Source organism: Scomber scombrus, chromosome 14 (assembly GCF_963691925.1).
Source record: "Scomber scombrus chromosome 14, fScoSco1.1, whole genome shotgun sequence".
NCBI lineage: Eukaryota > Metazoa > Chordata > Actinopteri > Scombriformes > Scombridae > Scomber > Scomber scombrus.
This window is the reverse complement of record NC_084983.1, coordinates 21150301-21162593: the sequence shown is the minus strand read 5'-3', so window position 1 is coordinate 21162593 and position 12293 is coordinate 21150301. Positions and strand designations below refer to the sequence as shown.

General features: G+C 37.5%; 1 protein-coding gene across 2 annotated transcripts in view; it reads right to left on the bottom strand.

The window, feature by feature from the left end:
* fnip1 (folliculin interacting protein 1) overlaps positions 1 to 7073 on the bottom strand; it is a 38748-nt gene extending 31675 nt beyond the window's left edge. For both annotated transcript variants that reach the window (XM_062433408.1, XM_062433409.1), the window contains exon 1: positions 6858 to 7073. In XM_062433408.1, coding sequence (XP_062289392.1) covers positions 6858 to 6949 — 92 coding nt within the window. In that variant the 5' untranslated portion in view covers positions 6950 to 7073. The remainder of the gene's footprint in view (positions 1 to 6857) is intronic.
* Between the last annotated feature and the right edge of the window lie 5220 nt (positions 7074 to 12293).

Here is a 12293-nt window from a genome sequence, read left to right as displayed (position 1 = left end):
TGTGGGTAGTTTTTCCATTTGGCGAGTAAATCTAAGAAAGGTATCCACCTCACTGGCAGGTAAATGTTTGTACCAAAATAGTCATGTAATAAAATATCTAGCATGACAGCTCAAAGGAAATTTCTTGAACTTTGTCCCTATACTGTGTTTTCGAGATGGTCTGAGGTGAGGGAGCACCAGCCGCAGAACATCTAGGCCAGCATCAGCTACTCAACATCGCAGCTTTCAACTTAACTCTCACTTACTGTTAAATAAATAGCTATTAATACCTTATTATCTCAATGAAATTTACTGAAACTAATGTATGTGTGACACAAAAAGGCTGTTTTATTATTTTGGATATTCTCATCTAGTAGTGCCCTTAGTAGCTGGGTCAAAAAGTTCATTTTTGGACACACTGTGTGTTCAACCGCATGTCCCGCTTCGGTCCCCGCGCCTCGACAAACCGCCTGATGTTTTGCAGGTATAAAATCACACGTACGAGCCCCAGCTGTACGTACAGTTCATATTTGTGCTGTGGTGCTACTTTCCCATGACGGTACACATTCATTATGACTGCTAGATTTGCATCGTTGCAGTCACACAGAAGAACAGTGATCACATCTTATCTTTTAGAAATCTCTTATAAGCACAACTAGTGCATTAATGTTCCCAGCATACGTGAATGCATCAATCCTAAACACACTTGTCAAACTGGAAACCTTTCACGTAGAGACTGGTGTACCTGCTTGCAGAGGCACATCTTGTCACACCAACATGTAAAGCTGAGCTTCCTTTGAATGATCAATTGTTTTGCTACAGCTAACCTACAGTAAACTCCCTCAAGGAAAAAGAGCTGGCCCACGGGACCTGAGAGCACCTGACTACCTGCATACCTGCTGGTTTCTCTGTTGGTTCAGTCACATTAAGGACTTCTGCATTCCAGCAATCACATGAGTGTGAGTGAGCGAAGACGCTACAACGTCCTGAGGCCACTGCACTCACAGAAACACAATAGATTCAGACTGTTTTTAATAGTAGACTGTTAATAGGTTGACGTTAGCTAGAATCAATTGAGAGTCCAAAGGAGTCAAAGTCACAATGGTTGTAAAAAAAAAAAAAAAAAAAGATTTACATAAAGATTAAGTCAAGGAAATTTAATCTGCAGAATAAATACTTATCAGTGTATTTCTGTGGAAGTTTTTACAATTAGGGGCTCAAATTGTTGATATTCTTCTCTTCAAAGTGTCCCTTACAGATCCTGCAACAGGCTCTACTTACATATGTTTATCTTTACACTGTACGTGTGTGTGTGTGTGTGTGTGTGTGTGTGTGTGTGTGTGTGTGTGTGTGTGTGTGTGTGTGTGTGTGTACTTTGCCTTATTCCTGAGTCACAACTTCTGAATCAGCAACACATGACAGACCGGGAGTGCCGAGTAATGAGCATATGATTGTGTCACACAAAGAATCACATGAGTGTATTGTCAACAGAGCTGAACAGGAGTGGTGAGAGCTGTTTAAAAAAAAATCAGGGCAGAAGTTCAATTTCGCTTTTGCGGGTTTGCAAAAGCCCTTTTTTCTTCTTTAAAAAAAATTTCATTTTTAAAAGTTTTTTTAATCCTAAAGCAATAACTACTCTAAATGTTCCAAAAATGTGATCCTGTATTAACTGCAACAGCAATTTTTGAGTGTAATATTAAGGGGAATCGTGCAATATTGATGGCAGCGAGTGAAAGGTCTTGTGTGTGTATTATGTGTTTTAGTGAGTTTAGTTTTTAGTTCGTTTTAGTGCTAAACTCATTTATTTTATTCCTTTACAAGCACCTTCTTTCTTCTTTTTTTAAATTTCAATTTTGGTGTACATGTACAATGACAAATAAAGACTATTCTGATTCAGATTTTGACTATTAATGACTGCAGCAAGTAAAATAATAATTATTATTTATTTATAATTCAAATTAAAATAGCCTATCCTCTAATCAAAGGGAAATTAAGTGTCATGTGATAGACATGATTAATTTCTCAACCTTACAGTGATTGTACTGTCAGCCAGCACATCCTGCCTCTCTGTCATCCTGCCCCCCTCCCAACATTTCTCCTCGTCACCTTCCTCTCTTTCTCTTTGTCTAATGTAGAGGCTGAAAGTAGGCTAATTGGGTGATGTGGCGGAGGTTTGACTTTCAGGGTCCCAGCAGACGCACTAATCACGCTGCTCATCGTCGTTTTAGTGATTTACTCATCAAAGGCTGAATGAAAGGATTTGTTCTTTAATGGACATTCAAGGTTAAAGAAAAGTGTAAATGAGTAAATGAACAAATATGTCCTACTCTTTTCAGTGGAGGTTGTCTGATTGATTGATTGATTGATTAATTGATGGATTAACTGATTGATGATTATGGCAAAAAAATTTGACTTTATCCTCACTTGTGTTTCATGTAAATAAGGCAGGCACTATACTGTATAATGCAGCGGTTTTAATAGCATAGTTAAGCAGTCCTGACAATAAATTCCTACTAACTACATACAAACCTTTAATCTTGAGAGCGCAACACAGGAAACTTGAGGATTAACGAATTTAAAATGTATATTTATACATCGTTCTTTTTAATATTTGTCTTAATATCTATTCAATTAATTGCCAACCATTATAATAGTATTCATTGTTTTGAGCCATTTTTAAAACAGAAACAATGTCCATATTCTCTGATTCCAGCTTCTCAAATGTGAACATTTTCTGGTTTATTTAGCCCTGTCTGATGATAATAAACTAAATATCTTTGTGGACTGCTGGAAAACAATCGGACATTTTTCACCACTTTGATACTTTATAGACTTAACTACTAATCAATTAATTGATCAAATTGAAAGATTAATTGCTAATTACAATAATGTAGTCATTACAATGTAATTATCCTGCCAGCCTTGACTGACTTATTTAACTTTAACATAAAAAAATTAAAAGTCCAACAAAAAGTAACGCAGTCCACTGAGCTTCTTAAGTGTTGTACCGTTGTGCTTGCTGCACCGCTTATGAAGTCCTGCTGCCCTTGTATCGCGTATCAGCCTCAGCTGTGAAACTGGAAACTGTTCAACAAAACAAAGTCTTGATATTTAATTAGATTTACAAGTTCTCCATTTTTACAATTTGTCAGGTGTTGGTATGGTCATATATCAGTTTACCTTGATATAGAAAGGCCCTAACAACCAGTCAATCAACAGCAGCCCAGCTCAATATCCGGCAGTGAGCGCAACATGTGCAGCGCTTCAATTGATGTACTCATAAAGTAAGAGGACATGCAGTCCTAACTAGATGTTAAGCCAACATACTAGCACTCACCAAAAGGTACAGCGTGTGTCATGCGCGTGTGTGTGTTCAGCTTTTACGTAAAACTATATCTTTACCATGACCCTGCAGTTCTGAGAAGCCCGAGTGTTGCCACTTATAATACCCCCGATAGGAACCTGATGACAGCCGCTGTCTTTGCAGAACCCTGGCAGGCCTGCAACATTCACGCACGCGCACACACAAGCTTGCAATGCAAAGCTATGTGACATACATGTAAATCTGTGCAGTTATACAAATGCACGCACGCACACACACACACTTCTCTCTCTATCTTCTTATTCAACTCGCACCGTTATGCCAGTAACTGAGAACGCAGCCATGTGATCGTCCCACAAACATGACAGCTTGAGATTGATGAAAGCCTCACATGACACACTGAGCTATGAAAGTATGCGGTGGAGGTGGAGGAAGGACGCCACGCCAGTCAGGAACCTGAGACACTACTACTTCTCTTCCTACAATCCATCAAGGAAAAGGTTTCTCTATTAATAAAATAATATGGTTTCTTACAAAGGTTTTAGCTATTTTACAGACTAGTGCCTGTTGGATTTTATATTATCTTGAAAATACAAAGTTCACGTACAAAATGAATCAGGTCAAAGCTACGAGCTGACTTATAGAGAGCTTCTCATGATAAAAAAAACAGCATTAGGCAGGAAAGTCTGATTTTTATTCTAACAATGACACAATTAAATATTAAGAAATATTCAAGGGGTTAAATAGTATAGCATAACTTGCTTCTTAGTTTCAAAATAAATATTTTGCTTTCAAACATCAGTCATCCCTTTTTAAACACATCTTATACACACAGATCTCATCTTCTCTATCACACAATCTCACACACTCACACACACACACTCACACACACACACACACACACACACACACACACACACACACACACACACACACACACACACACACACACACACACACACACAACACACACACACTTTTCTGTATGACCCAGGTCAAGAAGGCAGCAGTGGGCAACCAGGACAAGCATTTTAGGTTAGGGTGGGGAGGACAAAACTGTTGGGTGACGCTTAGGCCTCTGACTGGCTGCAGGATGAACCAGGGGCTCTCTGTGTAATGTACAGTATGCTGTCCCTGGTCAGGTGCTGCGGCCGGGGCTTTTAAGGCTTTCCTCCCAGGGTTGGCCAACCTGCTGCCCTCTGTGGTATTTCAGAGGGCACAGTGTTGTGCTGTAACAGAGCTTTGGGTGGTGGTGGCAACCCTGACAGGGTTACAAAACAGTAAAATCTTTTTTTAAAAAGACCACCTTTTCTTCATCCCCTGCCAGGTTTTCACTGGGGTATCACCCAGCTGGATCTCTGGAAATTTAATACTGGACTAGATGAAGGCCAACCCTCACTGGATTTTTTATAGGTTGATTCCTCTACTGGTATCTGAATGTAAAAAAAAAAACCAACAACATATTTTATTGTTTGTGTTTAATATTATTAATATTATTATTCAGGGCAATGCTGTATCCAAACAGCTGTATTCATAATGTCTGCTCTCCTACATAAGCAGTCCTAAGTCCAAAGAAGTTTTTAAAACATTTCAAAACATTAGCTGAGGATCACGACACTGTGAACATCATCGTCTCTCTAGTCTACCTTTGTCTGTCACACTTTATTCTTCTCCTCTGTCCATTTTTGTCACTTTTAGTCTTCTCATTTCCTGACCACCCAAACTATCTTTGTTCCTCTCTCCCATTAACTGAGGTCTAACTGGAAGTCTGTAATACCCCCTATGATCATCTACTTCTAACTGGATCCACTCTGCTTTTCCCATCCTCCACTTTTACACCATCTATTCTCCCCTCTGATCCCCCACTTTTATCCTGTTTGCTCTAGAATTGAGGCCAGCCAGCTACACACACTCACAGCATTTATATCACTGGGTGCAGGGCACCTTTATGGCCGAAGAACGTGCTCTGGCACAGACCTGGGCCAAAGTGCAAGCGGCACCACAAGGAGGTGAGTCTTCAGGTTCACTGGTAAATATATATACCATGTGTGAAGGGCCAAAAAAGCACAATGTTTCCAATGCAAGTGTATTTAAAAACTAAAAAGAGCAATTTCTCCTTGTTGGCAGGCCTGACCCTGACCCAGAATGTGTATGGGAACATTGCGGGGAAACTTCAAATCAACTCAGGGAGTATAGAGTATCAGCTCAATGATGCATTAATCACTCAGGTTGAATTTAGCCTTAGGATATTTTAACAACGAGAACTTATACTGCTGCTAGTCATATTACTTGTTGATAGGAGAAATGTTTCATGCTTTGACTGCATGGATAGATGTAAAATCTGAATAACAAAGACAATTTTAGACTATTATTAACACATAATCCCCCTTTTACTATAATTAGTTATTATTGTAGCTAGCATCAGTCTCTGCCATGGATGATCAAAATCAGTCAGCATGTCAATATTGGGAAATGGCTCCTCGGAAACATCATAACTGATCTCACGACAGCACTATGATGCATTTTTATTAAAAATACACCCAAATACTTCTCTCAAATACATCTTTTCGACATTCGAAGTTAAAGTACTTGCTAAACATCTGCTTTTGTACATTGCAAGACACCTGCGACCAATGCAGCACTACTGTGTTTACGAAAGGCATCATGCATGAAAAAAACTAAACTATAAACATCCGACTCGTCTCCTTTTAAAACACACAAGTGTTCATCATCTGCTTTTTTCTTTATTTAAACATCGTGCATTCACAGTCTATGGTCAGTCTACTGAGGCTGAAGCCCGGTTAAAGTCGGAGGATCTTGTCTGTCATCATCAGTGAGGACTGAAGTGATCACATGTGCTTTAATACAGAGCACACAGTGTCCTCCGCTGCTGCTGTCTGACGGAGAGTACAGTACCCGTCGGTAGGACTGACAGAAGCCAGCTGTACTTTGCACCAAGTTATCGGGGCTATTGCTCACGATAAGCGACAAAAGGATTGGACTGTATTGTAGTTGTTTTCTTCCCACCACACAGGCTTAAACATCACACAAACACAAAGAGAGACAGCAGCGCAGACAAAGGAGAGAGCGGGACACTGCTTCTGCAACTTCTAAGCGATTAAACCTCTGATTATATACCACACGTCACGTCAGGAAGGAAGCGTTTAATATTATCAACTTATTAACAGCTTATTGTTATCACAAAAACACAAGCTGCAACACTTGTGTAAACAAAGGGGGGGAAATTGCTGAGTCCCATCGAGTAGAGGAGGCAACGTGCAGCAGAGCAAGCCCTGCTAACGTCCTGTTAGCTAGCATTAGCCTCGTTAGCTGACCTCACCAACAGCACAAATCATGAACAAAACTACACAGCGTTGATTTTTAAAGTGCCCACCCCCTCTCCGTGTTTGAAAATATTCACAACGTCCCAAAACTGTCATGCTCCTAGACACCACGGCGAAAGTAATAAATTACGTTAGCGTACACACACGTAGGCTACAACGTTTTGCGCACACACACAAACACAAACACACACACACACATATAAAATAGCTACCTGAAAGCTGGGTCCTCTTTGCTACATCTCGGGGGCGGCGACGAAAACGCATTTCTCTTGTTGAAAAGTTTCTGAAAGAGAGTCGGGGGCATTTTTGTACCAAAATAAATTCGGTACAGAAGGTCTCTTTTTTTCTTCTTTTTCAAATCCAAGAGCAAATCTTGTTCCTTGTAACTGTCTCCATGGGTGTCACAGTCATATGACAGGCATTAGTCACAGGAGCTGCTTGGCAACCGACTACATTTTTCTGATTGGCTGCCCGGACGATGCTGCTACTACAAAATACGTGATTGGCTGGTATTTTTGGTCCCGGGACCACGTGGTCAGTGGATTCGCTGTGTTGATGTTTTGTCGGGCATCGTGACAGCATGACATTTATTCACATGAATCAAACAAGTTGGACACGTTGAGATCTTCTCTACACATATTATTACAGTGTTATGTAATTGAATTATAAAATAAATGTAAGTGTAATCCGTTACAGCTACTGAGAAAAAAATGTGTAATTAAATTATAATACAAAAAAGGGGGTTACATCTGAAGTCAGACTTACGAGTTTACTCAGGAGAAGGGTTTTTCCCCTAATTTTTTAAATATTTAATATGTTACTGAATACATATATTGGTTTTTAATTCTTTGAAATCAATATTTATTGATTTATTTCATTTTATTTTAATTATATATTTGTATATTATTATATTTTCATCATCTTATTATATTTCATTGTCTTCTACCTTCATCTTGTCAATGTCAGTCATATTACTGCTCTCTGTGTTGTGTGTCCTGCTTTGTTTTTTACTGCTTTTAAACTTTGTTTGGTGCTATACAAATAAAGTTATTATAATTAATACTATTATTATTATTAAATATCTATATATATTAAATAAATCATGACATGGGCTTAAATGGTGTCACAGTACCTATTAAGCCCATGCCAGACTTTTGACCTTACTTTATATTCCATAATCTACATGAACTAATGATTATAATTTCAAATGAGAGATAAATCTTGCTTTATAAAGTCATCATTTCACTATCCATGAAAAACCCCTGAACTTCGATTTTGGTGGACTTAATGGGTACACTTACCCTAACAGTTGAAAACATTCCTTAGAAAATTAGAAACGTAATCAAAAAGTAATCAAATGTAATAAGTTATGTTACTTTGATTAACTAATTGAAATAGTTACATTACTTATTACATTTTAAACTATAATCTGTAACCTATTACATTTCCAAAATAACCTTCCCAACCCTGTTATTATCTGTACATGAAATAATTACAGTCTTTATTGATTGCTGCTGTTTGCATTGGTTGGTTGGTTTTAATGATGCATCTAAACCTGCAAAAATATGTAAAAAAAAAAAAAAAAATACACATTAATGGCTGAAAATCACTCGTTCAGATGTTTCAGTTCAATCCTGTTTTGTTAACAGATTAAATGAAAAAGTTAGCACTGTAGCTAAAGTTTTCCCACTTATCATAATAAACTTTAATAATGGTGAATACTGACATATGACTGGAGACCCATGGAGAATTATGTATTTATTGTACATTAATTTATTTTAGACATTGTTTCTGATACTCATAAATGAGTAAAAGCAGAGAAAGAGGACTCACAAATATAGGAAACTACAATGAGACACATAAAATAAAAATACATTCTTTCTTTACATTTATCTTATATTACACCTTAAGGTCAAACATTGGTGTTTACATAAATACCAGAAGAGTAAATAAAAATACACAAACATATTTAATATGTAGTCACAAAAAAAAAAAAAAAATACCATCAAGGCATGAGAGAGGATGGCTTGTCTAAGAGAATACAGGTCTGACATCTAGTGGTCATTTTGCACCATACAATTTTTGATAGTGTGAATTAAAAAATAAAAACAGGAAATCCGGTTTGTTTGAGTGCTTACAGTATGTGAAAATAAATAGTATAATGAAAAGTACATGACAAGTACAGATGTATTAGAAGGATAAACTGTGTGAATTGGTGAAAAGACACATAGCCACTAATAGAGTCCTGACATCCTGTCTTAAAGTAAATACAGACTACCAGACTACTCCTTTCTTCTTTCCCATTGTAACTTTGTAAAACTAAGGTGTTGTGTGTTTAGCCGCTGTAAGAGGAAATAAAGAAAAACTTCTGAGTCTGGCAAATCTTTGTCTTTCTCTCTTAAAGAACTCATCTCTTTCACTATCACTGACAAAGTCAAAGAATTTGGCTCGCTGTGAGCTGTCTTCTTTCAAATTGATCTCATCTGGCCTGGATGAGTCTACATCAGGCTCAATCTGCTTGGCGGCGCTGGGCCAATGGACTGGCTCACTCTCATTATGAATGGTTAATTTCGTCTCCGAGATGGTTTTTGTTGCAAAGCACTCAGCAATGATGGGGCTCTTGAACCATACCTTCTTCTTGCATGAAATAGGCCATCTGATGGTGGGCTGCAGAAGCAAAATTATATTTGACCTGAATGACTTAAATTAAATTGTATTTGAAATGACATGTAACCGATAATAGCCAGGTGCTTTTCTTACCTTTGTGTTTTTTTTCCTTTTGAAAGCTTTTTCTACAGATTGAGGAATGAAAAACACAAAAGTACTGATTATGATTGTGATTCAGTGTATTTATGTGAATTTATGTTTATATTGTGAATTCATGTAATGTGAATTTATGGAATAATATTTGTTTCATATGAGATTGTACACTTTGATATTCAGATACACATCTTGATAAATGACTCTTTACCTGATTGAAATGGGTCCGTATGTGTTTTAGGCTCAACGTCAATGACTTCATGGTTGCTGCACAGAGAAAATACACTTATTGAACCAGTTTCTGTAATGTACATCAGTGCGTACATCAGCATGCACATACTGTACAATAAATATTGTATTTTTTTAGTGATTCAGTTCTCTCATCTGCAATCCAAAAGTATTGGTACTCATGAGATCATGTGTAAATTTGGAAAAATGCCTCCAACAAATGTTGCAAGTAGGACTTCATCTGACAAACCTACCTGAGCTCATAGCTCTTTTCAACAAGAATGGTGGAGGCATCTGCAGACAGAGATTTAAATCTTATCAGAAAATACAAATGTGTTCACTATTATTAAAATAAGAATTTGAATCTGTACAATTTTCAGAAATACGACAATGTTTTCATGGAAATCATAGGTTAAGTAAAAACCTTAAAATTATTTCAACTCCAAATATCTAACTGATTGAGTTTTAATATCCTGCAAAATGAACTGTGATGACCTAATTTGTTAGTACAACTAGTTTACTGTTTTCTCTCTTCGTAGCAGCCTGTTTTATTGTTCAATTAACTGATTTTTATTGTATCTTCATATTAAAAAACAACAATGTGCTTAGGATTTTCTCGCACTATTACCTATGATGGTAGAAATGTTGGGGGGATGATGCATGCAGATTCCCTCAGCATGGCTCACATCCAACAAGGTGGAGTTTTTTATGTGAAGATGGAGACCCAGCATATCGTCCTCAATGGGGAAAGTTAATGTTTCCACTGGGAAGAGAAGAAAATAGAAATCATTGTCATAGAATAATAGAATAACTTTGTAATTTGGCTGTGTTTTTACAATTATACACACACCATAGTTCTCTTTTCTGAAGATTTCTGGGGAGGGAAGACTGCTGGAAGTTGTGGAGGAGGAAGAGTAACAGTCATCGTCATTAGAGCTGAAAGTCGAGTCTGAGTCTGTGCTAGAAGTTATGACGCTCTCCGGTGTCGCTGCCAGATTTAGTTCTTTTTTAACGAGCATCTCGCCAACTTTAAAAGCTGCCGGGTCGGGGGTCATGTAAACAGCAGGATGACCTGATGACACTTGATGGTTAGATCCTTTATTAGCTGGTGTGGCAGGCATGACAGCTTTGTCTCTGGGGTTTTCAGTAAATGCAGGTCTACTCGAGTGTAACACAGATTTACAGTGAACAGGTTCAATGCTGGTCTGTGTCTGTGAGTGTGTGTACAGGATAAGCATGGAAAAGAAGGAGAGAGTACAATAAAAAATGTTTGAAAGACTTGGCAAACAACTTGAAATTAATATATTAATATCCCAGAAAGACAATGGAAACTGTGAAACAGCTGTATACATAAAATAATAAAAGAATGATATTAAAACTTAACTAAAATGGTTGAATAGTTATTTTCGTGTTTTAGCTATGTTAAATCTCTCTGATTTTATTCCACATTAATGGCAGCATTCCCATACAAGAGAACATGGTTTATGCATGTCAATATTGTAATTATGAAGATAATACTAAATAAATATCAGTGTTTGTTATGCATACATGATATGTGGAGTAAAACATATCAACATATATGTCTTATAATCAGAATACTCACCCACACTTGGTTGGTTGGTTTGATATTCATCTCCTCCACCTCTGATTCTTCTGGAAATGCTTCATGGTGCTTATTGGGTATAAGTCTGCTGTGCTCTGAAATTTTTGATGCAGCAATGTAGTGGACAGTAAATCCAGCGAATAGTTTTTATCATACTGTAAACTACATGCTTCACTAAAAACAAAACAGAATATGCCTGCAGTTAATTCACTTTTAGATTAGATGAATTACTTATAAAGCATTGCCTTAGAGGAGGTTTTAAAATAGGTAGATTTTAAGTTGTTAAAAACACGAGAAACAATCTTAAATTAATGCAGACAAAGAGAGCGATGTTGACGATATTTATAATTACATACCTGAGCGTTCACAACTACATGATCAACACTGAGCTGTGTCATTTCAATGGGAACTATGGGGATATGCGTCAAAACTGACATATGTGTCTCTAGTGTGTTTATTTCTTACTGTCTCTTCTGTCTCGTCTGGTCAATGCTGGTTTCATGGGTGTATCTCGTTTGTTTGATAATCCGCTGGCACGTCCAGTCTGGCACTTGTATCGCCACATTACAGAGAAGAACTGATTTCCAGATCAAATCTTAAGTTAACTCCGAATTTACAAATTACTGTGGTGCAGAAATGCATAAACGCAACGTAAAGTATCCCCTAGTAGCTACGACCTCAAAGTTAGAACAGAGGTTTGTTGACGTCTTTAAGATTTGAGATTTTAACGTTATTTCACGAAGACTGAGAGAGTAAAAGTCGAAAATCATGATATAGGATGCTAAAAAGTAGCATACTATAAATGTCAGTCTCTGTCCTTCAGGCGGTGCTTAGCAACCGCGCACACCTGCAGTTTCCGTCTGTCAATCACCTGCTAACCATTTATTTAAAGGGAGGCTATGATGCTCATTTCCAGCTATATGTTTTTTATTCTGGGACTCCTCTAGAGTAGAATAACTTTGAATGATCGACAGTTCATAAGCTTTTTATTTATCTTATACTGGCTCTATACTCAGTGCCTCTGACCTGACTTAAAATCTATGTTTTAAAGTTCTCA